Source organism: Rhinichthys klamathensis, unplaced genomic scaffold, assembly GCF_029890125.1.
Source record: "Rhinichthys klamathensis goyatoka isolate OS25496 unplaced genomic scaffold, OSU_Roscu_1.1 h1tg000133l_1, whole genome shotgun sequence".
Lineage (NCBI taxonomy): Eukaryota > Metazoa > Chordata > Actinopteri > Cypriniformes > Leuciscidae > Rhinichthys > Rhinichthys klamathensis.
The window spans coordinates 4,203,659-4,231,409 of record NW_026606668.1 but is presented as its reverse complement, the minus strand read 5'-3'; the positions used below and the strand labels follow the sequence as shown (position 1 = coordinate 4,231,409).

The 27,751-nt window shown below is 36.2% G+C and overlaps 3 protein-coding genes across 6 annotated transcripts in view; 2 read left to right on the top strand and 1 right to left on the bottom strand.

The window, feature by feature from the left end:
• Positions 1–952: 952 nt before the first annotated feature.
• primpol (primase and polymerase (DNA-directed)) lies at positions 953–8,264 on the bottom strand. The gene is made up of 14 exons (XM_056256766.1): positions 8,230–8,264; positions 7,551–7,777; positions 7,367–7,461; positions 7,047–7,185; positions 6,273–6,420; positions 6,083–6,134; positions 5,766–5,899; positions 4,628–4,790; positions 4,408–4,502; positions 3,323–3,409; positions 3,056–3,164; positions 2,879–2,961; positions 1,417–1,463; positions 953–1,310 (listed from the first exon to the last, which is right to left on the bottom strand). The coding sequence occupies exons 2-14, from the start codon at positions 7,731–7,733 to the stop codon at positions 1,074–1,076; spliced, it is 1,572 nt and encodes a 523-aa protein (XP_056112741.1). The 5' UTR covers positions 7,734–7,777; positions 8,230–8,264; the 3' UTR covers positions 953–1,073.
• A 359-nt stretch (positions 8,265–8,623) lies between these two features.
• On the top strand, positions 8,624–25,119 carry ncapd3 (non-SMC condensin II complex, subunit D3). Of its 4 annotated transcripts, none has more exons than XM_056256922.1 (35): positions 8,624–8,732; positions 9,123–9,274; positions 9,411–9,573; positions 9,767–9,942; positions 10,118–10,285; positions 10,560–10,621; positions 11,604–11,691; positions 11,769–11,902; positions 12,076–12,148; positions 12,570–12,695; positions 12,799–13,051; positions 13,176–13,211; positions 13,299–13,406; positions 13,483–13,556; positions 14,612–14,746; positions 15,189–15,409; positions 15,523–15,714; positions 15,927–16,024; positions 16,856–16,965; positions 17,046–17,153; positions 18,556–18,664; positions 18,907–19,008; positions 19,107–19,345; positions 19,441–19,520; positions 19,621–19,758; positions 19,904–20,037; positions 21,231–21,427; positions 21,518–21,628; positions 23,027–23,197; positions 23,322–23,455; positions 23,624–23,691; positions 23,938–23,979; positions 24,077–24,139; positions 24,275–24,338; positions 24,864–25,119. In XM_056256922.1, exons 1-35 carry the CDS (start codon positions 8,681–8,683, stop codon positions 24,934–24,936), a joined length of 4,254 nt encoding a protein of 1,417 aa, XP_056112897.1. In that variant the 5' UTR covers positions 8,624–8,680; the 3' UTR covers positions 24,937–25,119. The 4 variants fall into 4 exon arrangements, with proteins under 4 accessions (XP_056112897.1, XP_056112895.1, XP_056112896.1 ...); XM_056256920.1 differs by having other exon boundaries at positions 13,173–13,211; XM_056256921.1 differs by having other exon boundaries at positions 10,115–10,285.
• Positions 25,120–27,034: 1,915 nt separating this feature from the next.
• wdr19 (WD repeat domain 19) overlaps positions 27,035–27,751 on the top strand; it is a 31,241-nt gene continuing 30,524 nt past the window's right edge. Inside the window, exons 1-3 of the mRNA XM_056256917.1 lie at positions 27,035–27,121; positions 27,508–27,599; positions 27,685–27,750. Coding sequence (XP_056112892.1) covers positions 27,116–27,121; positions 27,508–27,599; positions 27,685–27,750 — 164 coding nt within the window. The 5' untranslated portion in view covers positions 27,035–27,115. The remainder of the gene's footprint in view (positions 27,122–27,507; positions 27,600–27,684; position 27,751) is intronic.

The window sequence follows — 27,751 nt, the reverse complement described above, 5'->3', positions numbered from 1 at the left end:
ATAAAGCATGTCCTGAATCTGTGTTCAGAAGTAGACAAATGCTGCCCTCTCGTGGAATATCAGAGCAAGAGGAAAATTGACACTTCTGTACATTACCCAGTGTATTATGTTAATAAATCTAATGGTTTGTTTTACTTACAAGAATTTTCCTAAAAAAAATGTATCCTCAAAATGATTCTATAAATCAGAATAGTAACCAAAAGCAGTATTTATTATTTTTGATCCACACCATTGAAAATGTAATTATTGTTAAAACATTTTGTTAAATGTTTCCATTTAACTTGTCACAATAATTTTTGTCATTTATACTTGCTTTTATGGATTATCAGTTGCAGAGTTTCAACTTAGTTTTCTTCAATCGAAAGTGGTTGAAAAGGTGCAATTACCTTGTCACTGCAGGTTGTAATTTTGGCAAAATATTTAATTTAAGACAACAATCAAACTTTACCGTTAAATCAAAACTTTAAATGTAAACTAATTTTGAAGTGGGTTAAAACCTTTTACACTGCAACAGATGACATAAAATATTATGTACCTTTTGAGGATCTTGAAATGGGTCAAAGGTGTCACATTTAGATGATCTTGTGTCACAATCTTGACCAATCAGATCAACATGTTATGCATTTACAATTTTATAAAATGTATTGCATTGTACTTAAGCATTTGCATTATTTCTCAGCACTATAAATGTGTATATTTGTAATCTATTATACTATTATATGATTTCAAATAATTTATGCTCAGAAATTAAGTTGTATTTCTCATGTTATTTTCTTAAGTTTGCAGTAAAAGGTGCATATTGACATATATCGATCTCTAAATAAAACCTGTTGTTCAGATATATACATATATATATATATATATATATATATATATATATATATATATATATATACAGTTGTAATATATCCCAAGCCAAGTCATCTAAAATAATAATGGAAATGAATGAACCTTTGTATTTAACTTTGTATTGAACATTTTGTACGGAAACAGAGTTTAAACACATATTTTACAAATGAATGTATAGAAAGAAAGAAATTCATGTATTGCACTATAGTAAGTTAATAATGGTGTCATTCACACTCAGTCACTGCCTGGAGCAGAAGCTCATCAGGTACCTCTTCAGTGGTCCTTTCTACTTCCTGCAAAGCTTCTAGATAAGCAGGGTCATCAGGCCACTCTCCCCAATCCTCAGTGTTCTCAGACCGGGCAGCCGAGGAGGACTCTGCTGAAGCATTCATGGGTACAGAGCTCTTGGCAAGCTCAATGTTCCCCAGTTCATCCGTCAAATATTGCTGATCCTCTTCATCCTTAAGATAAAGAAAGGTGTACAAGTCAACACACAAACATGTACTCAGCCTAATGTACGGTTATGTGAATGACAAGTGTCTCCAGATGAGGTGAATCCTGACAAACCTTCATCAGTAGGTGGCTCATGCAGACCTCCTGAGGCAGTGGGAAGCCTGAACATAGAAATGCCACCATATTACAAACAAACCCTTTTAAATGCCAGATCATTCCCCACAAACTTTCCATATCTAGCCATATCTTAAAGGGGTCATATAATGGTACATGCACTTTTACAAGTTGATTGTACTGAAATGTGTGTTGGCAGTGCCTGTACACAAACATCATAAAATGATAAAAATCCATCCAGTGGTTTTGTTTTAATCTCCTTATATGTTTTCCCCTGCCTCAAATCGAGCCGTTCGACCGTGTGACGTCACACGGTCGGACGCCCCTCCCGCGATTGTTGATTGACAGCCGGGTTTCATAGTCAATCATAGTCTGCGCGGACCGGCGCGGTCATTGTTGATATGCTGGAGCACTGTCTATGAGCAGAATGGCGTCTAAGCGATTGTGGTGTTCTGTTCTTGGGTGTAATAACGAACACAGCAGTCATTTTAATGTTCCTAAATCCGAACCGCTGAAGACGCAGTGGCTGTGTTTGTTTTCGAAGGGAATATTCCCCACGAGCAACGTCAATGCTTTCATATTTGCGCGAATCATTTCACACACCAGACTGCTTATAAACGAGGAGGGTCAGTATAAAGCTGGTTTTGCTAAGAAGCTGCTCCTGGACCGGTACCAACTATTCGTGTTCCTGCTGAACCTCCAAAATAACTGAAGTGAGTGTAACGTTTTATTAATCTTTAATATTATATTAATCTTTGCAAATCGCTAGATGCACGCTTCACAATGAAAGCGTCTAAGGTTTACACTCAGGGTACATTACGGCATGTTTTCTATGTACGACGTTCTCAATATAATTCATAATCCCACGTCTATAATGAACAACGCGTTATGGTTATTGTGTTACAAATGGTGTAGCACAGAACAGGGGCGGGGTGAGCAAAGCTCATGATCATTTAAAGTCATATACACTGAAACGGCGTGCTGAAAACAGAGCTGTTTTTGACCAGGTAAAATAAGTGTTTTCTTACAATACTAATGAGAATTTTTAATTAAAGTATATTACAAAGTTTTAATTTAGACTCTAAAGAATCATATTAGATTGTACAAAAATGGCATTATATGACCCCTTTAACATTCTTATTTTAGTATTATTTCTATACTATTATAAAGTTTCTTAACATTTTTAATGAACTTTTATTTTATATTTAAATTGTATTCGTTTCTTGATTTTTTTTATTTATTTGCAACTTTACTTCAGCTTAAACCTATAACAGTTAGTTGCCAACGAAACATTTTTAATATTAATTTCAAGTTTTTCATCAAATATTCATATCTGATTTTATTTAAGTTTTTTTTTAAGTGACCTAAAATTACTTTTAATAGTTTTAGTTAACAACAACAACACTGAAATTCAGCCTATCTGGGAGCGTAATCTCATTATTTATTCCTCTATGAAGCGTACTGGAGGATCTGAAGTTCTGTCTCCTGCAGTCAGGGTCATGGCATCTCTGATACCACACTTCTTCTTTGAGATCCACCACAATTCTATCAAAAAGAAGAATAAAGAGCATTCGTAATTTGTTGCAAACCATCAAACAGAGAATGTAAAGCAATGCAAGTCACAGTGATAGAGACTCACATGATGTTGTTGCTCTTGTGGAAGCGCTTCACATTGTGGCACCAGCGGAATTTCTCAATGTCATAAACCAGCAGCTGTTCAGATGCAAAGTAGTTCCATCGCCGGATACCTGTTTGGGTTAAATGTGACATTCAGTTAACAAACCATTCAGCTGAAATAATTCCTTTTGTGAAAAACATGCTTTGAGCAACATGAGGGTGAGTAGATAATGACAAATTTCATTTGAAAGAAATAGTATACAGATCTTTTTTCTCCTGCAGTGCTTACTTCCTTGAATGCCATCCTTGCACACGAGTGTCAGCACAAATTCATCCACCTCTTTAAAAGGAGACGGCTTCTGTTCACCTAACAGATCTATACAGAGAGGGCGGAGTGAGAAGTCTCTAATTGTAATGAACTGTCTATGGTGTGAACAGTAAAATATGACATTACATTTATTTCACCCAACAGCCAATTGAATGTTCAATTTCATATATATAAATGCACATTATATACTGTATGCAAATTTTAAGCAAACCACATTACAGCACTGACCGGAGATGGTTATTTCTGAATAAATTCACTTACCATTCCTTCCTTCGGGTCATTTTGACCCGATACTCAAATAGTATTTAAATAGTGTTCATCGGAGAAGTCCAAGACCCTAGGACTTTTGTCGCACTTGAACCACGAATACACAAAATATTTTTTTTAACTGGATTCAAGAAATTTTGTGGTTGAAATAAAAAAAAAAGGTAACAAATCCTTCCGTCGAGGGTCAATTTGACCCCCTTAAAAATGAATGGAATATGAGGAATACTTCAGTACACATAGAAAAAACTAAAATGCTCAAAATTCTAACTAAAAATTCTTAAACTTTACCATAAAATGATTTTATAATGTCTACATGTGTATCTGAATGCATACTGAAGAAACAACTAACTTTAGGACCCAGCGGAACTGCTCATTTGCTCATAGAGCTATAAGTCCATCTAGTGGCAAGAGTCACGAAATATCATGTTATATTATTATTTTTCCACAGGAGGTCAGCAGACACCCAGTGTAAGATATTTTGAGCTGAGTTATTTTGAATTTAGTGGAAATAATGTGAAGAATGTGCCAAAATTATTACTTATTTATTATTTATTGATAAAATCTAATAATTTAAAGGTAAATTAAATAACAAAAAAATCTCCAAAAATTGCATTATAATATTACCAAAATAAAATAAGCTTTCTGAAAAAAAGAAGAAGAAAAAAAAAAAGTATAATTTAAGGGCTTCGGGTCATTTTGACCCATGAGGGAAGGATTTGTTACAAAGTGCGAGGGAAGGATGAGGGTAGCTCTTGGTGATGTTAACTTGTATTTCTCACCAGAGCTGTGTGACTGTCTTTGCAGGGTTGAACACAGAGACCCTGCAGTATTCTTCTGTGGTATATCATACGTCAAAATCCTCTGTCCTGTGAAACTGGTACAAAATAGAAATGTGCGTTAGTGTGTGTGAAAGCGGGAGAGACACAAAAATAAAATCACAAAAAGCTTGCTCCACCATAGTGTGGACAACATATTTACACAATTTTTTCATACAACAACCTGATGTTGGTGATTAAAGAATCTAGAAATATGCGTTCTTCTTTAGTGGTGTGGTTGGAGGGCTTTGGGACAAACTTGTTGTCTTCTGCCACACTGAAGGCTGCATTCTTTCCCAGTTTGGAGGACTTGTAGAGGCGAAAGTTCCTGTTCTTGGTGTAGACGCCTTCAAAACAGAGCATGGTATTAACATCAGGCATAAGTCTCTTGTCCTTTATCTTAATAAACTCTAGTAAAAAAAGAAGTGTGCTTAATTTTATTGAATATACACTTGTAGTGTACTTCAAATCTTTAAAAATATATTTTCTTAAAAACTCTACTAGCTGGACAGGGCCGTAGAAGGGCAAGAACCAAGCAGCAGGATTGGTATTTGCTCCTTTGTGTGAGGTGGAACAGAAGGAGCACTGCCAGAGCCCTACACAATGATCTACAGCAGTCTACTGGTGTGCATGTTTCTGAACAAACTGTCTGAAACAGACTCCATGAGGGTGGCATGAGGCCAGATGTCCTGTGCTCACAGCCCAGCACCGTGCAGCTCGATCACATTTGCCAGGGAACTCCAGAATTGGCAGGTCCGCTATTGGCGCCCCGTTCTCTTCACAGATGAGACTGACAGACATGAAAGAGTCTGGAGAAGCTGCGGGGAACGTTATGCTGACTTCAACACCATCCAGTAAGACTGGTTTGATAGTGGGTCAGTGATGGTCTAGGAGGGCCGCACAAACCTTCACATGCTCAAGTTGGATCAGCCTGTAATTTCAATTTTGTTTTTTTATTGTGATTTTAAATCCAGCCCTCAATTTGTTGATTACTTTGGCTACCATGGACACACACATCATTTTGATAAATAATTTTTTTTAATAAAATATGGCGCTATCCTGACTAGGGTGTATAATACATTTACATTTAATTTTAAATAATATGCAATTAAGTGTCTGATAACATTACATTTAGTTTGGACTTAAGTGTATCCTTTTAAAGTATATTATTTGCATAATAAGTATTCTTTTTTTCACAAGAGACCATTTAATGTGTTTAATTTATTTATAATCAACAGCAAAGAAGTTGGTGTACAGTAGTCCTCTAAAGTCCAGTGTGTTTCAAGACTTTGTAGACTAAATAACCGACTTTAAATTCTTACCCAGATCAACAAAAAGTTGTTCCTGCTCGTTTTTGCTCTTGACTACTAGAAAGCCAAGATCATTCTCTTCAAACTTTCTTCTCTTGGTCTGAGAACCATCCACATCATCTCTGGTCTCTGGTGCATCTGGATTGCTTTAAACCAAATCAAACCAATATTACAACAGAAAGGATGTATTAACACTGCAAAAACATTTTAAAAAATGAGTCTGTAAGAAACTGGAGGAGGGTTTTTACAGAAAACAAGAGGGGCAATAAAGAAATCAGTTCAAAATAATGACTTTAATTACAGCCCTTCCAATGTTTGTCATCTCTCACCTTTTTTGAAGGCTGTTTCTAGCAGGATGTAGGATATCATGAATAAATCGCCCTGCAAACACACACACAAAAATCACAATCACAGATCGTGACAAATGTTGATATATATATATATGTATACATCAACCATCAATAGTGTCACTGAACAGAGTCACTCAAAGCACATGATGATGACATGACAATGACTCACCAACATGGGAGTTGTCTTTGAAGGCAGCACTGGGAAGCATGAAGATAAGATGGCGACTAAACTTCTCAGAGGTGCTGGAGTCAAGATTAAGGACGTCTTTTGCAGAGCAGCGTAGACTATAAACCTCCTCTAGCTTCTCACACACATACTGTTATTGCATATTGAGGAAATTACATGTCTAGTTATGAAAACCATTTTAAAACTAGAACAGACAAATCACCACACCACTTTTCAAAAGTTTAGGGGTGCCAGAAAGATTTTTTTTTGTGTGTGTGTTTGAAAAAAGACTTTTGAGCTCATCAAGGCAGCATTTATTTGATCAAAAAATACATTAAAAACAATAATATTGTGAAATATTGTTACAAGTATATTAGTACCCCCCCCTCCCTATTTTTGATAATTAAATAAATAGATAAATAAAGTTTATCATTTTGCATTTTTAAAATAGAAATCTTTTGTAACAAAATTTCTTAACATTAGTTAATGTATTAAATAATATAAACTAACAGTGAGAAATATATATTTTTACATTTAATCATCTTTGGCAATGTTAATGAAAAAAATACAGTTGTTAAATTTATGTTCAAGTTCACATTGCATTAACTAATATTAACAAATACAACTTTTAATTAAAAAATGTACAAGCAAATGTTGGAATTAACATTAACAAACATTTGTTTAATCAATTTAATGCGTCTTTGCTGAATAAAAGTAGGCTATTACTTTCTTTTTTTGAAATCGTACTGACCCCCAAACTTTTGAATGGTAGCATACCTGAATTAATTTTGCCACCATAATCTTGCCGTCCAGGTGCGTGTTGGTGCCTTTGTGAAACTCTAAGTCAAAGTAGAGTTTGCAGACGGCTCCTTCCAGAATGACCTCATAGCAGTGCATCAGAGACTGTCTGTGAGTGCTGAAGAGACACAGATCTCTCATTCACCTACAACAATGCCTCTAAGTGCATGAACTACATTGTATTAAAAATGAAGTGAAAATAAACAAATAATATGTGCAAAGTAACTATTCTGTAGAAGATTCCTTTCCATGAGTAACTTCCCTAACACTGATTTATTATTATATTATGTCACAGTTACCTGTAATAATGCCAAAGTTCACTGTAGCTGGTCACTAGGAAAATCCTCTGTCCAGCATCACTGCCTTCCTTCTCAAGTGAAAATATGTGCACGTCCTGACAAAGACACAATAAGAGAAAAACATTTTAAAAACAGCTGATGATAGACTTTACTTGAACGGATATCTAACAGCTAATGTCTAGACCTGTTTTATGTGCTGAATGAAGCCGATGGCTGCGTTCTGGCGTGGGAAGAGTCTCCAGACAGAGGAGGGCTGCCATGGCCGGGACAGACGTGGCTTGTATGGACTGCACAGAGGAGATGACTGAAAGGATGAGGCTCTCTGCTCCAAAGACTTCAGCCTGTCCTGCCACTTTCCCCCCATCATCCTTGCCTCAAAACACTGGAGTAAGATTAAATCTCACTCATGCTCTGTGATGTGATCATCAGAGGACAGAGGTCAGGAAAACTGAAGTCACCTGTGAGCAGGTAAAAGTCCAACAGCAAATGTACAGTGAAGGCTTCTGGTACAGCAGATGTAATACTGGGATATTACTGGGCTGGTATATGAATGGTTAAATTATTAACTATCAAGAATGTTGGCCATTTTTAAATCCTAAATAGACAGAGAAACAAATAAATAAAATGTTACTGGTTTTGTTTATGTAAATGCTTTATGCCAGACACACAATGTGTTACTAATACACTGTAATCAATAAATAGATAGATAGACAGCCAGACAGGGAATAAAACTGTACAACAAATTAAGGAACATCGAACAGGGACTGCATACAGTAAGTTACAGGTTAATAAAACTTAATATATATGAGTGCTACATTATACATTCATAAATAAGTGCACATACACCTAGTTTGGTTGCTTACTTGTATTCTTGCTTTATAGTCCTTTGATATTTTGTTTTTACACATTGACAGTCTGAAGCACTTCCTCTTTCTGAGCACACAGCACTGTGGTTTTTGAGGAACGCGCGTAATTGCGCGTCACAGAAGGAAGCATTGCGCATGCGCTAGATGTACCGAGCGCGAAACGGAACTTGTTTAAGATCATGAATATTAATTAAGTTGACATCCCTCATCGTTATTAGAATTTTTTTTCTCTAGTTGTTTAATTGTTTTATTATTATTATTTGGAGATTAGTACCATATATGCATGTTACCACACTGTTATTACGGTTAGGTTTAGTTAAAACGAAATAAAAAGTCATTTTCTAATTAATATTCATGAGATCGTCCGTGAATGCCGCCGTGCATGCTGGGATATGTGACGCGACGTCCACTACAGCGGCTGTTGTTGGCGCGTTGTTTTGAACGAAAGATGGAGTTGATACGTGCTCTGCAGTTATTAAAATTAAACAGCGTGTCTTCAGGTATAGTGTCATTTTTGTCACAAACATGTATTTGGAAAAAATTGTTAAATGATTTTCGAGACTCATCGTGTGTATTGTTCTATTAAACCTCAAAATATGTTGTTGAGCTGCAACTGACACTGTCATCCCGGGGGTTTGTTTTGGTTTCGGGTCATAGTTTGTAATATGCGAGATTTGAGGTGTTTTTTAGCGAAACATTTTGTTCTGCTATATCCAAACTCACTGTCTTTTCTATCTAACGTTTAACTATCCGTTCAAACTGCCATAGTAATATTATGTAGCCTAATCATAGTGTAAATCGCATGCTCATCGTCTATTTTAAAACTTAATGACCTGCCTGCATCATTAGCCACAGTGTACATATGGTATTGACTTGTTGAAATGTTTCAGACTGGGTGGATGCAGTGTGGGATTTCGAGTTCACCGACACAGACCCTCTTGACCCTGTTGTTGAGGAGGAGATAAAGGAAGACCCTGGTGTTTTCAAAACGGTCTACATGCAGCTTTTGACCTTCTCCAATGAGGATGATGACAATACACAGGTATTAACTTGATGATTCTGTGATTTCTTTCTGTTTCACCTCACCAAGGCCTTACACAAATATAGTAGATCCGTTTTATTATTCACTGCAATGTAATCTACTTATGATTTCTTGATCATGTATTTTTTTCCTGTAGAGTGTCTGGGTGGTGTTTGGTGAGAATGGTGTCTCCGCAAAAACTTTGGTGGCTGTCCTGTCCTACTTCATCCTTAGTGCTAAAGCCAAAAATCCCAGTCTTGAACAGAGACTGTGTGGTCTACAGGCAGCCTCTCTATACTTGTTGCTGCTGAAAATACCAGGTCAGATTGCAACGGATTATTAATATAGCCTAGAGCAAAAAAAAACTGATTTCAAGTTTGTTAGTGATGTCAAGGACCTGTCATCCACAACCAAAATAAAAGCAAACGTGATGTCAGATCCTTCTATTTTACCTTAACACTGTCAGAATGTCTCATTAGTTTATTTAATCTTTTTGTGTGTGGCCATTTTCAGGTAGTGTTGCGAATAAAGTGTACCATCAGATCCTTTTTGATACCTGTCTGAACATGCCCCTAAAATGCTGGCCTCAAGACACTGGCAAGAAACGCAAGAAAGATTCTCTGAAATGCTCCCAAGGTGACACCAAACCTGGAAAACGACCCAAACCCCCAAAGAAAGCGTCAGAAGAGGTATAGTAATTTTTTTTTATTGTTTGTTTGCATATTATGTGATATTTACACTCATCATCTTTAAAAGTGCATTTTCCTACTCTGACACATTCTCCAAAGATTCAATCTATCTGTCAATGATAGTGTTGACAGTGATGTCATGTATTGTATATTTTTGTGTTTTGTTTCCCAGCAGATGGAGATTGATGATGATGAAGATGACGAAGAAGATGGGATGTACTTTTCTGCCCAGGATTTGCTGAAACTAAGAGAGGGCATTGTATTACTGGTTCGCACACTTCTGAGACTCCTAGAGAGAATTTCGCTTCGAGACAAACCTCAGAGTGCTGACAGTTGTGTTCAGGTCTGTAAATGATGCGAGATGCGTGTCAGCCTCAGCCAGCATTTGTGTGCTTCTTGTGGTAGTTAGGGTTTGGTCTTTTTTGTTGTTGTTGTTTCTTTTACTCCGTTAAAGAGAAAATTGACCCCTTTGAAGAGTAGATAACGTTCTCAGAGCATGCTTATATCTGAGTATGGTTAGAACACTTTCACATGTTGATATAGAAACCAACATGTGCATTTTGTACAGTTACACTTAACAGTATGCTGAGATTTCTTACAGTATTTTCATTTTTCAGCTTTTCACTGAACTTACCAACTTTGAACCAGTTATTGGAGATCTGTCATTCTCTCAGGAAAGGTAAATGCAAAATTAGAAAGATGAGAAAATGCATTACAGCATTATTTATATACTATTATATTTTGAATTGGCTTTTATTTTCAGTTTTCATTAAAAAAAATGTGTTTGTAATTTTTATTCAGTTTTTAATATTTCAATTTCAGTTTGTTCTCAAGGCAAGATTTACAATTGTCTTTTAGTTTTTTTTTCTTCAAATTTAAGTTTGTCATCTAATGTTTAAAATTGACTTGATTGATTTGTTTTATGGTTTTTTTTTCGCTCATGTTTGTTTGAATAATGAGTGTGTTGCAGGTCTGTGTTATATTGGTTGTTGTCTCCCCTCTACGCTCCCAATTTTCCTCAGATTTGCACACTCAATTTCTAACGACCAGGCTAAAACAAACACACATTTTTTTTTAGTTAAAAATATAAAAACTGATGCATTTCTTCTTAAGGGACAAGTTCGGTATTTTACACTTAAAGCCCTGTTTTAAGATCGTTTCTGATGAAATAGAACGTTTAAGACTGAAATTTGGACACATGCTGCTGGCCCGAGAATTTTCGGTTTCTGTGGTAGCACCCCCCCACCTCCACAATGGTTGCTTAGGTGCACTAGAACAATCCTTCATAAAACGCATTAAACTTTAGTTTACAAAGACGTGAAACTCACCGAGTGGTCTGGGGTGTTCACTGATATGCTCACACAAAAATCGCTGCAAAAGATGCTTTTCAACAGGTTTTATCGTAGTTTTTCACGATAAAACCTGTTGGAAAGCATCTTTTGCATCGATTTTTGTGTGAGCATATCAGTGAACACCCCAGACCACTCGGTGAGTTTCACGTCTTTGTAAAATAAAGTTTAATACGTTTAAGAAACAATCTTAAAACAGGGCTTTAAGTGTAAAATACCGAACTTGTCCTTTAAAGAGTCTTTTACACAAATACATCTGAGTTTATATCAAGCTTTGCAGCCTTGTGTGTGTGTGTGTGTGTGTGTTTACAGGAATGTTGACCAATTAGAGAGTCTGCCTGAGCTGTCCTATCATGGACTGGGGCTACTCTGCTCAACCATTCATGGTGAAGGAGATGAGGTGTGTGGGGTTACTTCAAGAAGACCACTGTATTTTGGTTGCATGAATGCTTGATCATTGTGTGTTGTATTGTTCAGTGCCGTCGCCGAGTGTTCCGCAAGCTACTGTATGTGATTCTAATGATGAAAGCACAGGAGAGATCAAAGCCACGTCTTCTTGCTCCATCTCAGGCTGTCTGTGGTGCCAGAGACCATGCCATCCTTTTCATTAGGTTAGTGACTCCAATTCCATTTTATATAGGAAAGGGTTTTATTTTTATTTATTTATTTTATTTTTTTAAATGACATACAATCTCTAAATGTATTATGTTGGATTTACTTTGTCCCCCAATATTTCTTCTGCATTGATACTGAGAGTTGATTCTATCTGAATTATGTGTTCTAGTCATATTGTTGATCAGCAAAGGGAGGCCACATTGCCACTTTTACGGATCATTGTGCAACACATCTGCCATCAGGTATATTTTATTTTGAAGGAACATTTAAAAAATAATTTCATTTTAATAATTTCAGTTTTGTCTTTATTGACTCTCAACCCTCATGTCATTCCTGATATATTTATTGTATAGTTATTTTTTTCATGGAACACAAAATTGGATTTTCATAAGAATCTACATACAGTTGCATATATGACATATTATAGTGACCACAGCTGTTAAGCTTCAAAACAGACAAACAGCACTATTAAAGAACCATAAAAGTAGTTCATACAACTTGTCTTATATTCCAAATTTTCCAAAGCCACATACAGACATCATTATTCACTATCAAATCATTTATGCAAGTCATTATGCACCTCTCAAATCAATTCTAAGAACTAACCTGTGAGGTGTCGCCATTAAAAAAAAAATCTTCCATGTAACTCACTCTGTTTTTCAGATGGTGGAGAAGTCTGAATATCGAGCCAGTGGAGCACAGGCTGTTGGGAAGCTGATGGCTAAGATGCCATGCCAAGACTACGCGGCCATTGTTAAGTGGTTCTATAACTACTCCCAAAATAACAAGGTGAACAGTGTGACTATAACGGCCCCTTATTTATGCACAGATTATTTGATATTTGTCAATGCACTGGTCTGTTCCTGATTCCTGAAAAAAACCTTCTCTACAGGTGGCATTTAGAATGTTTGCGCTTGATGTTACCATGGTCCTTCTGCAGCAGAGTGAGAGGGACGTGGACGACACAGTGGACCCTGAGTTGGCTGTGTTCCTGTCCCACAGGTTCCTGGTCCACAATATAATTTACAATCATCGTAATGACATCTCTCCCACGGTCAGAGGTCACGCATTGCACTGCCTGGCACAGTGTCTGGAGCTGGGTTCCCAGAATGCCACAAAATGTGTGCATGAGCTGTTCTCCAATAGTATGTATATTACTACAGTACAATAACTATACATCTCATTGTAAAAATGTTTGTATATGAGGGAATTCTATTCTTTATTTGTAACATGCATTTGAATACTGATTACTCATTCTTTTTTCAGCAGGTGCTCAGACTATGCTGGATTCAGCCCATTCTGAGCGTAAGATTGTATTCTGGTACTTAAAATGAAATTAGGTAGAGGGATTTTTATATTCAATGATGGTTCAATGTGTGTTATGTTTTTCAGAAACAATGAAAGGTCAGAAAACTGCCCTGACCTTCAGAACCATTGAGCTTACAAAGCACAAGAGCATCACTACGACCAACAGGAGCGTTATGAATACTTCTTTTCAGAGTAAGTTTAACTCCAATAGACCTTGTCATTTTAAATATTTTTATTTCTTTATTATTATTTTTTTATTTACTTTCAGATGAGGAAACTATGGCTCTATTTAAAAAGCATGTCAGTGATCCAAAAACCAATGCTAGAAAAAGTGCACTGGAGGTATGAAATACATTGTACACTTTGTAACATTTCACATTTTCCCTATATTATACTACAGTATATTAAAGTCGATGTTTATTGCACCAAAACGGTTCTTATTTATTTTTACTGTATGTGACCACTTTCCACTATGGTCTATAAAATAGGCAGTTTTTGCTGAATTACCCAATAAATTACTGTTTGTGATTGCAAGATCTTTGACCTTCAGATACTGGTGTAGGTCACAGTAGGGTTGGGTCACGATGGGCGATTAGTCGTCCAACTGTCAACTTATTGATTAGTGTGGTCAACTAGTTCATCTTTTCATCTTTCATCGTTTTTTTATTTTGTACATTTTTAACACTAATGCTTTAATTGGTGTGCTGACCGTATACTGTACTTGCCCATTCAAATGTTGTTTTTAACCCATTTTTGTACCTTCATTTCCATAAATAGTCTCTGGAATGGGGAGGGAGCTTTGCATTGTTATTGTTATGTTTGCGTAGTAAACAGATGTATTTAAAAAAATAAATAAAATACTGATTTCTGTTAATAATAATAATACTATACACTACCATTTAAATGTTTCTAGTCAGTAAGATTTCTTTAAAAAAAAGAAAGAAATGAATACTTTTATTCAGCATTGTTGATTAAAGTGACATTAAAGACATGTGCGTGGTTACAAAATTCTATTTCAAATAATACTGTTCTTTTGAAATTTCTATTCATCAAATTCAAAGGATCTTGAATAAAAAAAGCCTCACTTTTTCCACAAACTTTCCAGAACTGTTTGAGCACCGAATAAGCTGTTGAAAATTCAGTATGGCCATTACAGGAATAAATTAGGAATCAATTATGATAGAAAACTGTTACTGTAAATTGTAACAATATTTCACAGTATTACTGTTTTTGATCAAATGAATGCAGCCTTGGTAAGCATAAGACTTCTTTAACAGAAAGCATTAAAAAAATCTTACTTTTTAATGGTAGAGTATGCAAGGCCATTATTTTCATTGTCAAAACTGTATAAAGCAAGCAGATGTACCTGATCGTGTGTCTTTCATGTGTTTGTGTAGACCGTCATGAGTCTGCTGAAGCATGGGGTGGTCTCATGCAGTGCAGAGAATCTGAGTATTCTGTCAGAGCGCTGCAGGGATCCTGCTGTCTCAGTGAAGAAGAAAGCCATGCAGTGCCTAATGGACCTCCTCGCTGTGAGCACCCCCTTCCAACCTCATATTATTGCTACATCTAACAGATGGATTCATACTATCTCTATCTATTATGACCAATAAAATGATTAGCTAGTCAAAAGAGTCAAACTTTTACCTGTGCCTCTCCATTTTAATGTTTACAACTGACGCATTTCAGTCATGCAAGTACACCTCCTATCTCTTTGAATTTCATTTGAGTTTCAAAGATGGATGCGGAGTGAAATGACTTGTCTTAATGGGACTTTGTTGTAATATAGTTGTGGTATGGACTCTGCTATTCTTTTACATTTAGAATTATTTTTAAAACTATATCTTATCTTTATCGTTATTATTCTAGCTATCGTCCTTGGTGCGAACAGCCCTTTAACCTCAAGACAAGTGCTAGTTTATTTTGTGTATCGTTGTCCTATAAACTTCTTTCTTTCAATTATGATGTGTCCAGGCTCTGCCTGAAAATAGAGAGGTGCAGGAGGCCTGGCTGAGAGGAGTGTTACCGGCTGTCATGGACTCTGAGAGCTCTGTGCAGGAGAAAGCTCTAGAGTGTCTGGACCATGTCATCATCACTCACATTAAGAATCAAGGCAAATATCGGGATGGCGACACCTCTCAGAGGCTGGCCTGGGATTTACTGGGACTGATGTGTGAGAAGTGTCAAGACCTCAGGTCAGTTACACGTTGTCCTAATCATTTGTGACTAGCAGTGTGTGACATTTCTCCCCCTTTCTTTGCTTTCATTGTTTTATTTCTGTCCTCCTCCACATCCTTCTCTTCTGTAGCCGATATTTCAGCAAGGCTTTCAGCGTGTGGGCTCCACAGCAGAAGTTTACTCCTGCCTTTGTGAACAGTTTGCTGTCTCACACAGAGAGAGAGAGGGCTGCTGCTGCCTGGTTGCTGTTAGCTAAAATTGCCAGTTGCTCTCCTAAACTGAACTACGCCACCGTTCTGGATACCTGGGAGAATACTATCAGGTCAGAAAACAGCTGAGGAAGTGGAATTTGTTGTGTCATCAAACCTTATGGTCCAGACAGTTATAAAGGATAGAGGTCAAAGAGTATGTAGTTTTTTAGTGAATAATTTAGATTTTAACTGATGGACAGTTTGTGAATGGTGTCTGCTTGCTTTGCATGTCATTTTGTTCTAAAACAATGATGTTTTTTATGATGTTTGTTTTAATTATCAGGTCACCAGTTGTTTCAGTTACAATGACCTGTCATATCTTGAGCGTTATGGGTGACATTGCCTCTAATCTCAATGATGACACCAAGGCCAGAATAGTTGGTAAGTGTTGTGTGTCAGGACTGAAATTATTTTAAATGCGACACAAAAATGACTAATTGTGATTATAATTAAAAATAGTCGCCATTGGTGACAGGTGGTGTGGTTTTATTACTTGCATTAGTTTATTACATCTTTAAGGACGGAGCAAACAAGTAGGTATTGTCAGCCAGTTCCTTTTAACCTGAATCCGACTTGTGGTTCAGTGAGTGTGTAAGACCAATAACTTGTGAGTTCAATACTTTTTAAGTCAGGTTGGTTTCAGATGAACTTAGAACCACTATTGTTCCATTTGTCCTTAAGATTTTTTTAAAGTTTTTGAAAGAAGTCTCTTATGCTCAGAAATAGAATAGAAATACTATTACAATTTAAACTAGACTAACTATTTTCTATTTTAGCATATTTTAAAATTGTACATTTATTTCTATTGGCAAAGCTGAATTTTTAGCAGCCATTACTCCAGTTTCAGTGTCACATGATCATTCTAAAATAGAAATCATTATAGAAATAAATATAAAATAATGATTTGGTGCTCAAGAAACATTTTGTTTTATCAGTGTGAAATAGACATTTGTTTTGTAACATTATAAATATTATCTTTACTGTCAGTTTCATGTATCCTTGCTGAAATATAACATATTACTTTAAAAAAGAAAATATCTCACTGAGCCCAAACTTTTGAATGGTAGTGTAGGGTAGTCAGTCTAATTACCTACTGGATGTTTATGTAACACTGTTAATACAGTTAAAGTTACACATTCAAAACACAGCTTTGTTAGTATTGGAATTTTAATTCAAATACATTACAAATGTGTGCACATTTTACCCGTGTAGATGATCTGATGGGCTGGTTAAAGACTTTCAGTCTGCCTTTGGAGGTGATCAACTCCTGTGTGGATACTCTGGTCAGGTTGGGAAGATCAGACAACACTCAGGACATATTGGTAAGATCATACATGCTATTGCCAAGAAGCCCTTATTAGATGTATTTTATTTATACTTTAATACTGTGTGTGTGTTTCAGAGGTTCCTGGATCGTTTCTGTGGAGAGCTGGTCTCTGTTTGTGAGAGTTATCTGTCTGGTGTCATTCTACAAGAGAAAGGAGCTATGAACATCAATGAAGACCTTCTGGTACAGACACTTTATCAAGGGGGATAAATCACACTTTTTTCATTGAGGCCTATTTATAATATTGTTCAAGTTTTTGCAGCAAAAACAATCAATTTAATTTTACATGACTATTTTCCACCCTCTCTGATCCTTATAGTTAAACGGCTGTTTTGTTCTGTTTTTCTTGCTGTTGTGCTTTTTAAATCAGTCTGTTTACACCTGGTCACTTCATGCGTTTTCTCTGATCGGAAAAGACAAGGTTTAAATGTCCTCCGTAACGCCTTCGACACTGATGGTTTCAGGAGGTGGTTTGAGACTCATTCCAAACGAAACTGGATAAGTGTACATGCATCTGGTTGTTGAAGCCACATATGTAAATTTTACTCCTCCCAATATAGTAAAAAAAAACGTGTGAGAGTGTGTTAGGCTATCGGCAGCCAGATATGACAGTGCTACTGCAACACGCAACGTCACAGATATGGCCCACCTCAGATGAGTGAGCATTTCTTCCGCAAGCATATGCTCAAAATGCCGCATTGAACTGTTTAAGAGGTAAATGGCCTTCTGGGAAGAAGCTGTTTCTGTGCCTTAAATGTTTCAGGTCACTGGGCAATAGAATGTCTAGACACAGGAACAGCTTCTTCCCACTGGCCATTTCCCTCTTAAACGGTTAAATGCCTCCCAAGGCATATGCCTGTAAGTGCAATACTCCGCTGCTTAGTGCAATATCTTTGTAAACTTAGTTGATATTTATTCATATTACTCATAATACTGTAAATGTGTTTGTCTTTCTTTATTCTTTTATATTTTTTTAAGAAATATTCCCTGTTTGTGCAAGCATTCTGATTCCGAAACGAAACTGAAAGTTCGGTGTCGCATCCTGAACATACGATAATCATACAATAATTCAAAATAGTGAGACTAAATAATCTTAGAATAAACAAAAAAATAAGCTGATGCCGCTCTCTCTCCTATTGATGTCTTTTGATGAGAAATTAGCTGATAATAAATAATATGCAGCTCTTGTTGACGTTAAATTTGCATATGGTGTGGGAATTGAAGATCGGATTTATATTTGTTTTGTTTTTAGTGTAAATGGAACAGTTTTCACGAATCGGATGGCTGTCTGATCAGTAAAAGTGACCAGGTGTAAACGGGCCCATTAGATTTATAGTGTTGATGTAGTATCTAACATAGTTTTTAACCACTCAATCAAACTATTGCTGTTGGAATTTGCCAATCACACTTAAATGATCATAAACCTTGTTAAAAATGAACGTACTTTTAACTGTGTGCATTAAACTCAAAAACGAATCTCAGAGACCATTAAATAAAAGCATTAAATAAAGTTATAGTTTAATTTACATTTTGCATTTTAAAATGGCAATGTTATATTCCCTTCAATGTATCCTGTGTATCTCAGGTGAAACATCTTTATACACTTGGTGCCACTTCTCTCCATTGTCCATCTAAAGTGGGGAAGAGAATTTTCCTTCTAGTTCAGTCTGTTCTAACTCCTTCAGAGCAGCTAGGTGAGCCCATTTTTTTTTTCTTGGTATGGATGCACATCGTCCCAGAATTCTTATCATGTGCACGTGTCATTTCAGTAAATCTGAAACACACATCCAAGAGCTTTTCAGAAATCTGCTGTAGCTGTAAGCACAGATTAAGATACAATTTACAGCTAGTGTCAATATCAGGGTCTTGGAGTAATGCTTTAAAAACATCTGTCTCATCAACTGCATGTTTTGTTTTTTATTCTGTTTTCTTTCAGTTCCTGCTGAAGGACATGAACTGCCTGCTAGTCAGCCTCTGTCTCAGTTCAAACCCAATTCCATGCCAACAGTGGTCCGAGCTCATGCTGTTATCACATTAGGTGATAAACATTTACAAACTGTTTCCTGTTTTTTTTTTTTTGAGATACACATTACCCAGCTGGCTGAATGTGATAGAATTGTTCTCTCTGTGTCATAGGTAAGCTTTGTTTGCAGCACGAGGAACTAATGTTGAAGTATCTCCCTGTGTTTGCGCGGGAGCTGGAAGTGGGCACAGAGCTGGCCGTGCGCAGTAACGTGGTGGTGGTGATGTGCGACCTTTGCGTGCGTTACACCAACACAGTGAGCCGATATATCCCAAACATCTCAGCATGTCTGAGAGACAAAGAGCCCATCGTCCGAGAACAGACCCTTATTATGCTCACCAACTTACTGCAGGTACTCTCACAAGACCCTCCAAGCATTTCTTATTTTTGTATCTGTCTGTCAGATTCTTTAAATATCCTGTATTGTGATGTTTTGCTCTTCAACAGGAGGAATATGTGAAATGGAAAGGTGCGCTGTTTTTCCGCTTCGCTATTGCTCTTGTGGACCCAGATCCTGCCATTGCAGAGTAAGAAATATGGCTTCACATAGAAAAGCTTATTACAGTGAAGTTTCTTTTGCCATTTAATCTAATGTTGTTGTTGTTTTTCGTTTGTTTTGTTGTTTAGTCTCTGTGAGTACTGCCTGGTTGACCTCCTGCTTAAGAAGAGTCCCCTCATGTTTTCCCAGCATTTCATTGAGTGCATTTTCCACTTCAACTCTTATGAGAAACACAAGAAATATAATAAATTCCCTCAAACTGAGAGGTACATTCTGAAATGATCCATCGTATGTTAGATTTTTTTCAGTGGTTCAGAAACAATGTTTAATTTCCTTTCCCTTTATGGGAGGAATCGACTGATGTGGAATGCTAGGAGTTCTGAAAATGTGTTTTGGTTTTTTTTCTGTCAGTGAGAAAAGCAGGTTTTCTCTGAGAGGACACCAGAATCAAGGCAAACGCTTCAGGATCTACAGGTTCCTTTTGAAAAACTTTACAGATGAGCAACGCTTCAATATCACCACCAAAATCTGCCAGGACATTCTTGGTGAGAGCTGTTTGTGATAGATTGCTTTCTGTGGTGTTTGCAGTGTGCAGGCTTTGTACAGATTTTAGGAGTGAAATTTAAGCACTTTTCCAGCACATTCAATGGGCTTCCAAGCAGGACAAAATACAGTGACTGAAACAGTGAGTCCACAAAACTGGCTGGAGAAAAAGACCTTTTCACTGGGAGGCTATGGGATACATAGTGAAATGAATCGCAGACGATTGGTCCTTTTACACCAAGAGCAAAAATGAATATGAAACAAAAAATTTGAATATGAATGAGTCAGGCTGAAAGAAGTACAAATTCACATCCGTACAGTAGAGGGTGCAACAGAAACACACCTTTTCTGCTGCAATACCTTTCCAGATATTAAAAGAACAGAACACATGGGACCCATGACTTGGGCTGCATTTGAAATCGCATACGTCCCTACTAAATAGTAGGCGTAAAACAGTATGTGACAAAAGTATGTCCGATACTTCTCATAAAAGAGAAAGTACTCATAAACGAATATGCAAAAAGTACCCGGATGACCTACTACTTCCGGCGAGATTCTGAAGTGTGCATACGATGAACACTTTACTATCCCATGAGGCCAAAGGAGAGGATTTATAAATGGCAGTGAAGCGATGTAACTGACGCTGGTAGATCACATGATGATAACAACATGGCGAATGTACTACATCCAGATTACATTCATACTACACACATATATACTAAATAGAACACATTTTGTGAAATAATTACTTATTCAAAATAAGTACCTACTCTTGAGAGTATGCGATTTCGGAGACAGACTCGACCTTTTAAAAAAAGATAAATATTTATTAACCTTATTGGAAGTTCTAAGGGAAAAAAACAAGCATTTATTTTCAAAGAGGATATTCAAAATTCAAGGACATTTCAAACATTGAAAACATAATGTTTAAAACAAGCTTTTTCCAAACTCTTTATGAACCCTGAATAGAGCACCAGCCCCACCCGATCACAATTTTGTTTATCAATGTTGTTTATCAATGTTTAACCCTTTAACTATCTTGTGTTTTTCAGTAGCAGGAATATTTATCCATGACTTATGTAGCTGCAAATCCAATTGACAGGTTGAAAGCAAATGGTTATGGTCTCAACAGAAGTTCAGAGAAACACTGGTTTATTACATAGATGTGACCCTTACAGATGCCTCTCTTCTCCAGCCAGTTTTGTGGACTCTGAGCTGCCTCTGGACTCTCAGGGTTCAGAGTTGCTTGCAGATACATTTGACATCCTCTCCCTGAAGGAGATGAAACTGTCAGCCATGAGCGGCCCAGCAGCAGGAGAGGAACCTCAGGAGGATGAGATGGCCATGGCTAAAGCTGTCATACAGGTGGCCCAGAAAAAGTTGGTCTCACAGGTGAGAGAACATCCTGAGTGTAAATTCTGGAGGTGGTCAAAAAAACTATCATCAGCTTTTTGTTAAACTTGCCATCTGTCTTATGTGCAGGTCCAAAAGAGAAACTTTGTGGAGAACGTTATTCCTATCATCATCAGTCTGAAGAACATGCTGGAAGAGCAACATTCACCTGTCCTGAAACACCTTATGGCGTACCTACAGGTGATGTATACAGACATGTTTAGATATAAGGCCTGTGCCTCCCCCTCCCTACTTCTTTAAATAAATTAGTTTTTAATTATTTGTCTACATATTAAACACATCAGACAAATGTTTTGGGCTGTTGCATCTCATCTCAATTTTTTGCACAAGTTCAGTCAAAATATTTAAAGGGTTAGTTCACCCAAAAATGAAAATTATGCCATTGACTCGCCCTCATGTCGTTCCAAGCTCGTAAGACCTCCGTTCATCTTCGAAACACAGTTTAAGATATTTTAGATTTAGTCCGAGAGCTTTCTGTCCCTCCATTGAAAATGTATGTACGATACTGTCCTTGTCCAGAAAGGAAATAAAGACATCATCAAAGTAGTCCATGTGACATCAGTGGGTTAGTTAGAATGTTTTGAAGCATCGAAAATACATTTTGGTCCAAAAATAACAAAAACTACGACTTTTTACGTGTTAACTGACGTGTTATCTGTCTGATACACCAGATAACACGTCAGCAGCGTCTTACGTCACCAGCGTCACTGAACGCGGATTGACAACAGAAGCGGAAGAGAATACAATGCTGAATAAAGTCGTGGTTTTTGTTATTTTTGGACCAAAATGTATTTTCAATGCTTCAAAACATTCTAACTAACCCACTGATGTCACATAGACTACTTTGATGATGTCTTTATTTTCTTTCTAGGACAAGGACAGTATACCGTACATACAGTTTCAATGGAGGGACAGAAAGCTCTCGGACTAAATCTAAAATCTCTTAAACTGTGTTCCGAAGATGAACGGAGGTCTTATGGGCTTGGGACGACATGAGGGTGAGTCATTAATGACATAATTTTCATTTTTGGGTGAACTAACCCTTTAACTGGTATTTAAATGGTATTTAAATGGTAAACTTCCATGGTGGTGAATGAGAATACAACAAATATCTTTTTTGTTACAATTTGCTCCAATCGCAAACTATAGTCCATGATAGGGTTTCTGTGACTTTGCAAAAGAGGGAAAAATATAGAGAGATTGATTTTGGTGGTCAGAAAAGAGAAAGATGTCAAATTTGCTGCCCCTTCCTCAGACATTGTGGTAATGCTAAGGTAATATAACAATATATTCTGTGAAAAGGGTCCATTAGTTTACACTGATTCATCAAACGCATCCTTGTGGTAGTTATAGTACTTATGTAGCAATGTTTTAATTAACTGACAGATTGAAAGCACACAAAAAATGCGAATGTGTCATTAAGTAATTCTTTATGACATTAAATTATATTAATTTATTCATACATTTAAAAAAAACTCCACAATTTTAAAATCAATTTTTTAAAGCCATTTTATGAGTTAATGTCAACTTATTCACACCCATCACAAGACAAGCCTTTTGTTTGTGTGTCTATTGCAGGTGACCATGCAGGACTATCGTTCAGAAGTGAAGGAGCTGTTTGCTGCTGATGAGCAGTTGGCTGCAGAGGTGGAGTATAACATGAAGCAGTTTGAAAAGGAAAAACAACAACAAGAACAACAACAGATGGAAAACCAATTGGCCAACTTCACAATGTCACCCCGACAAAACGTTAGTCAAACATACGCATGCATCGGAAAGTAGCAGAAATTTGACAACAAAGCCTTTACTGCCAGTTTTTGACCTTGTCTCTCTTTCTTCCCTCTGTTTCTCTCCCTTGCCCATTCTTCTTTAGGGTAATGCCATGGCTTCTCCTGCCCAGGCAGCAAATGTTGGGAGGCAGACACCGAGGGGAGGTTTTGCCACCCCTCTACATCCTCATGCTAATAAAGGACCCGCACAAACCCCAAAATCTGCTGATGCTCTGAGGTAAAGCTGAGCCACATCCAAGTACAACAGATAACCTGGCACTTTTTAGTTTGATATCACCAATATCAATATAATAATATCATCAGCAGCACACTTTATCTATAAAAATAAGGCAAAAGTGTTATGTATGAATATTCACATCACTTTTACAATTATTCGTTCTCTCAGGCGCCGCACATATGCAGGCATGGTAACTCCAGTCAGGGGCCATTCTTCCCCTACAGTGTTTTCAACAGGTAAAGCAAAATCAGCATTTTTTTTTGTCAGCAGCCAAACAATAATATTGCTCATACAGAACAACACAGATCTATCATATCTGGGATTTTTTAAAAAATTATTATTATTTTTTACATCTGCAGTACAATAATTAATCACACAACTTCAAGGGTATTTTAGATGTATTTTTTATTATAATTATATTCTAAAGAACATCTGTATTATCAGTTGAAAATAATTTTCAGTCTCTCTCTCTCTCCTGACAGGACGAGGAAAACAGATTGGGAGAGCCATTAGTACTCCACAGGGTAAGATTAATTCAGTTGGACGTAATTAACATAATTACAAAAGTCCATCTTTAGGGAAACTGCTATTTAATTGAGCTCTTTTCTGATTCCTTTTAAGCGAGCATCAATGAAGTGACATTTGGAGAGCAAGTCAGTGCCATCTGCAATGAATCTAGAAGAGGTATGTTTTTGCGAATGGTCATTCGCATTTAGTCTTATGTTCATAAATCTCATTTACAACACTATGGTGTTCAAAAGTTTTAAACCATTCAACGAGTACTTGGAAATGTGCGAAAATGGTCAAATGTGTCCTTAGTTACAGGAAGCAAAGATGTGGAGGAAGAAGAGAGTGTTCTACATCTGATGTCACCAGAGCACAAGTAAGCTTATACATTTCATTATGCATTGAGAGCTAAGCTGAATTTACATGTATTCATTTAACACACACACTTTTAAATAAAGTGACTTCATGAGGGATACAACAAGCACTTCATCTTAAAGAGGTAATAGACACGAGAAGTGATAGTAATACATAGTTTTAGACATCGTTCATTTACATTTCAATTACAGGTACACTGTTAATGAACAAAACTGCATGCATTTTGCAGAAGAATTAAAGGCTGTGCTTGATCATCCTACTGCTCATAAAACATTCCCTACTAGGGTTAAGAAACATAACCAGTTTAAATAGAAAGGATCTCAAGCTGTCTCTAGCGGAGGATGTTACTGTAGCTTTACCCGTTAATAGACACGGTACTTCCTTGAAAATAAATTTCAGCACAGGGCTACAACAACCATAATGAAATGACCCTTCACAATATATACTGTTTTACAAAAATATTAGATGAAGCATGAAGGTATATTGGTTAAGGTTATCTTTTTTTCTTTTTTGTTCCGCCCTTTAGAAAAACAGTGCCCAGGCAGTGGAATGTGGAATCTCCTCTTGTACAAAAACTGAGATCCAAGAAAAGGTTTTAGTGAATGTTTATCTGTGCATTTATTATGATGTAGTATGTATTGATTCTACCTTTCAGTTCACTGTACCTTTATAACAAGCCCTCTTTATTTCACTGTTCTCTTGATGACTTTCCTTTTTTTACCATTTCGTCATCTTGTCTTGTTTGTAAAAAGGAAATGTTATTGAATGCTTTTGATACTTTGGATTGTATCATGTGGATTTCCTCCAAACCTGGTTGCTACATGGAAATGTATGGAATGTGTCTGAAATTCGCAATCTACTATCCCTGCCATTCATATCAGTAGAGAAAGTGTGGCAACTAATGATTATTATATGGAACAGATTTATCACCCATTGTTACACAGTGTTCTGTTTCTCCTTATGTTTATATATATATATAAATATAATAAAACATTTTGTCATGCAAGTGACTTTTTTTAAGGTGTAATCCACTTTCTTGTGTGCTTTTAATCACTGAGTATTATCACCTGTGTCTACAGAATGGATTACCAGTGTTTGCTGTCTTTATTGCAGATGAAGTGGATTAAATGTATTTTACGAGACATTCGTATGAGACGTTTCAGACGTCCAAATGTAGCAACAGAAATACTTTCATTCAGTACTTTTTAGTGTTTAATACAGCACCCGTGTGTACAAGAATAAAGTTTAATATAGGCTATTTAAATACCAATAAAGTGAGGTCTTTATTTTTTTTTATCAGTTTTATTTCGATAAACATGACACAAAATACAGGTAAAACGATTACATGAAGAGTTAGCATTAGCATAACTGAAGGTGTCAGAATAAACATGAAATGCACATTGTTGTCTTTTCAAGATCACAGCATACTGTTTCCAAACGAGATATAATCAGTCGTATTAATAATAAACTAATAATACACAAAGTAAAGCATAAAATGTTGCCAACACTGCACAGGCTGCTCCATAAATATAAATCTAACATTTTTCTTTGAAGAAAATGGTAAACCCTACATTTATGAGGACAAAATATCCCCACCAAGATGGCAATATCTGAAATCCTTTTACTTGTGGGGACATTTTTTGGTGCCCATGAGGAAAACCGCTTATAAATCATACTGTGATGTTGTTTGAAAATGTAAAAATGCTGAAAGTTTTCTATGATGGGTAGGGTTAGTGTGAGGGGATAGAATATACAGTTTGTACTGTATAAAAATCATGTCTATGGAAAGTCCCCATAAAAAGAAAAAAAACCATGCGCGTGTGTGTGTGAAAAATAAATTAATAATGAATAATTTTTGGAAGTTACATTTCAATACGTTCAAAACCTGATGATCATGTTAACCAGCATGAATTGATAATATTCCAAATAACATAGCGTGTACTTTAATAGCGTGACGTTTAGCACAAAGGTCAGTCACAATTGTTGCGTTTCCTCTCTTTTCCACATGAGGGAGACAGACACCTTTTGATATTTGTCCTGATTATAGACTGCAAAAAAAAGGTCCTGATACATGATTAAAAATGGAATTCTGACGACAAGAAAAGTAACAGTTTGCTGTCTTTAAGATCTAAATTTCAGATTCGGTCTCAGTCAACTTTTTAATGGTTGAACATGGATCATTCAGGATATATTTGTTTAACATTTTATTTATTTATTCTTACAGATAACTAAATATTTTATTTTAAAATAAAAATATAATATATGAATTAAATTTATAAATATTGAATTAATAATGAGTTTAATTAAATTCATTTAATTATATTAACAAAAATAGAAGAACAAGAACAGAAAGGGTTGCCTTATTCTAATGTTTTGACTATACATATGGTAATATATTCGTGATCGTGAATTGTGAAGGTACATTTTATATTAAAATGTATTACTTTTTCAACCACGCATTTTTCAACTATTTAGCCTATATTTTGCTTAACATATCATTTGGGCAGATAAATAATGTTATTTACTCATATTACTCCTCATTAAAAATAGCTTTCTATAAATTGTATTACAGTATTTATTAATGAGTACCTTTCTTCTTATTATAGTATTATTATACTATATATTATTATAGTCTACTATTTATAATTCTGCTGTTTTGTAAATCTTGTTTTACTGTTTGTGGAACGCTGACTGGCTGTTGCTTAGAGGTTGCTAAGAGAGATCAAGACGCGTCGGAGTGAAGCACCCTGGGAAGTGAAACGTTTCCAGCAAACAAAAATGAAGGCACGTATGTTTTTGTATATGAAAAAAACCTTAGTTTGCTATTGCATTTAAACTGAATATCGCTATTTGAAGTACACTTGCTTTTGCGAAGATGTTTTTAAAAGCATCACGTATAGCATTAGCACAATGGCTAGTTAGCTCAGCAGCAATGTCTTACTAGTGAAAAAAAATGTAACGTTAAATAAAAGTGAACAAACTGCAAAATACGGATAAACTAAACTTGTCCCTGTCAGCTAATAATATAAATGTTGTCCAAAAAGATTGGACAGTTATAACGTTATCTTTCAAGATCGTATGTAGTTTTGTTGTCATTTTAGCCTGATATTCTATGACTGCCGTTTATTATTGAACTGTATTTATTTGAGACTTGTTTTGTTTCTTTTCAGCGTGTTTTCACGCTGTCAGAAAAGTCCTGGTCTGGATCATGTTTGCAATACAAATGGCAGAAAACAGTAGGAAACTATCTTGCAGCTGCAGGGTGAGTACCGTTTGCTGGTTTATATAGGCAAGAAGTGTTCATCTTTTTAGGCAATGTTTGAGTGAAATATTTTATATATCCACAGCCCTGACAATTTTGTAAAAATCTTTGATCGACATGGACAGAAGGTCAATGAGTTAAATCTCCCTGGG

What these genes read in the sequence shown, in the direction of transcription:
- ncapd3 (XM_056256919.1), top strand. Translation starts at nt 8,681, where the DNA reads ATGGAGTTGATACGTGCTCTGCAGTTATTAAAATTAAACAGCGTGTCT. An exon ending in GTTGCTGCTGAAAATACCAG is followed by an intron (nt 9,574 to 9,766) that starts GTCAGATTGCAA and finishes GGCCATTTTCAG; the next exon opens with GTAGTGTTGCGAATAAAGTG. An exon ending in CCCTACAGTGTTTTCAACAG is followed by an intron (nt 23,692 to 23,937) that starts GTAAAGCAAAAT and finishes CTCTCCTGACAG; the next exon opens with GACGAGGAAAACAGATTGGG.
- primpol (XM_056256766.1), bottom strand. Translation starts at nt 7,733, where the DNA reads ATGATGGGGGGAAAGTGGCAGGACAGGCTGAAGTCTTTGGAGCAGAGA. An exon ending in TCATTCAGCACATAAAACAG is followed by an intron (nt 7,462 to 7,550) that starts GTCTAGACATTA and finishes TGTCTTTGTCAG; the next exon opens with GACGTGCACATATTTTCACT. An exon ending in AAGACAGTCACACAGCTCTG is followed by an intron (nt 3,410 to 4,407) that starts GTGAGAAATACA and finishes CTCTCTGTATAG; the next exon opens with ATCTGTTAGGTGAACAGAAG.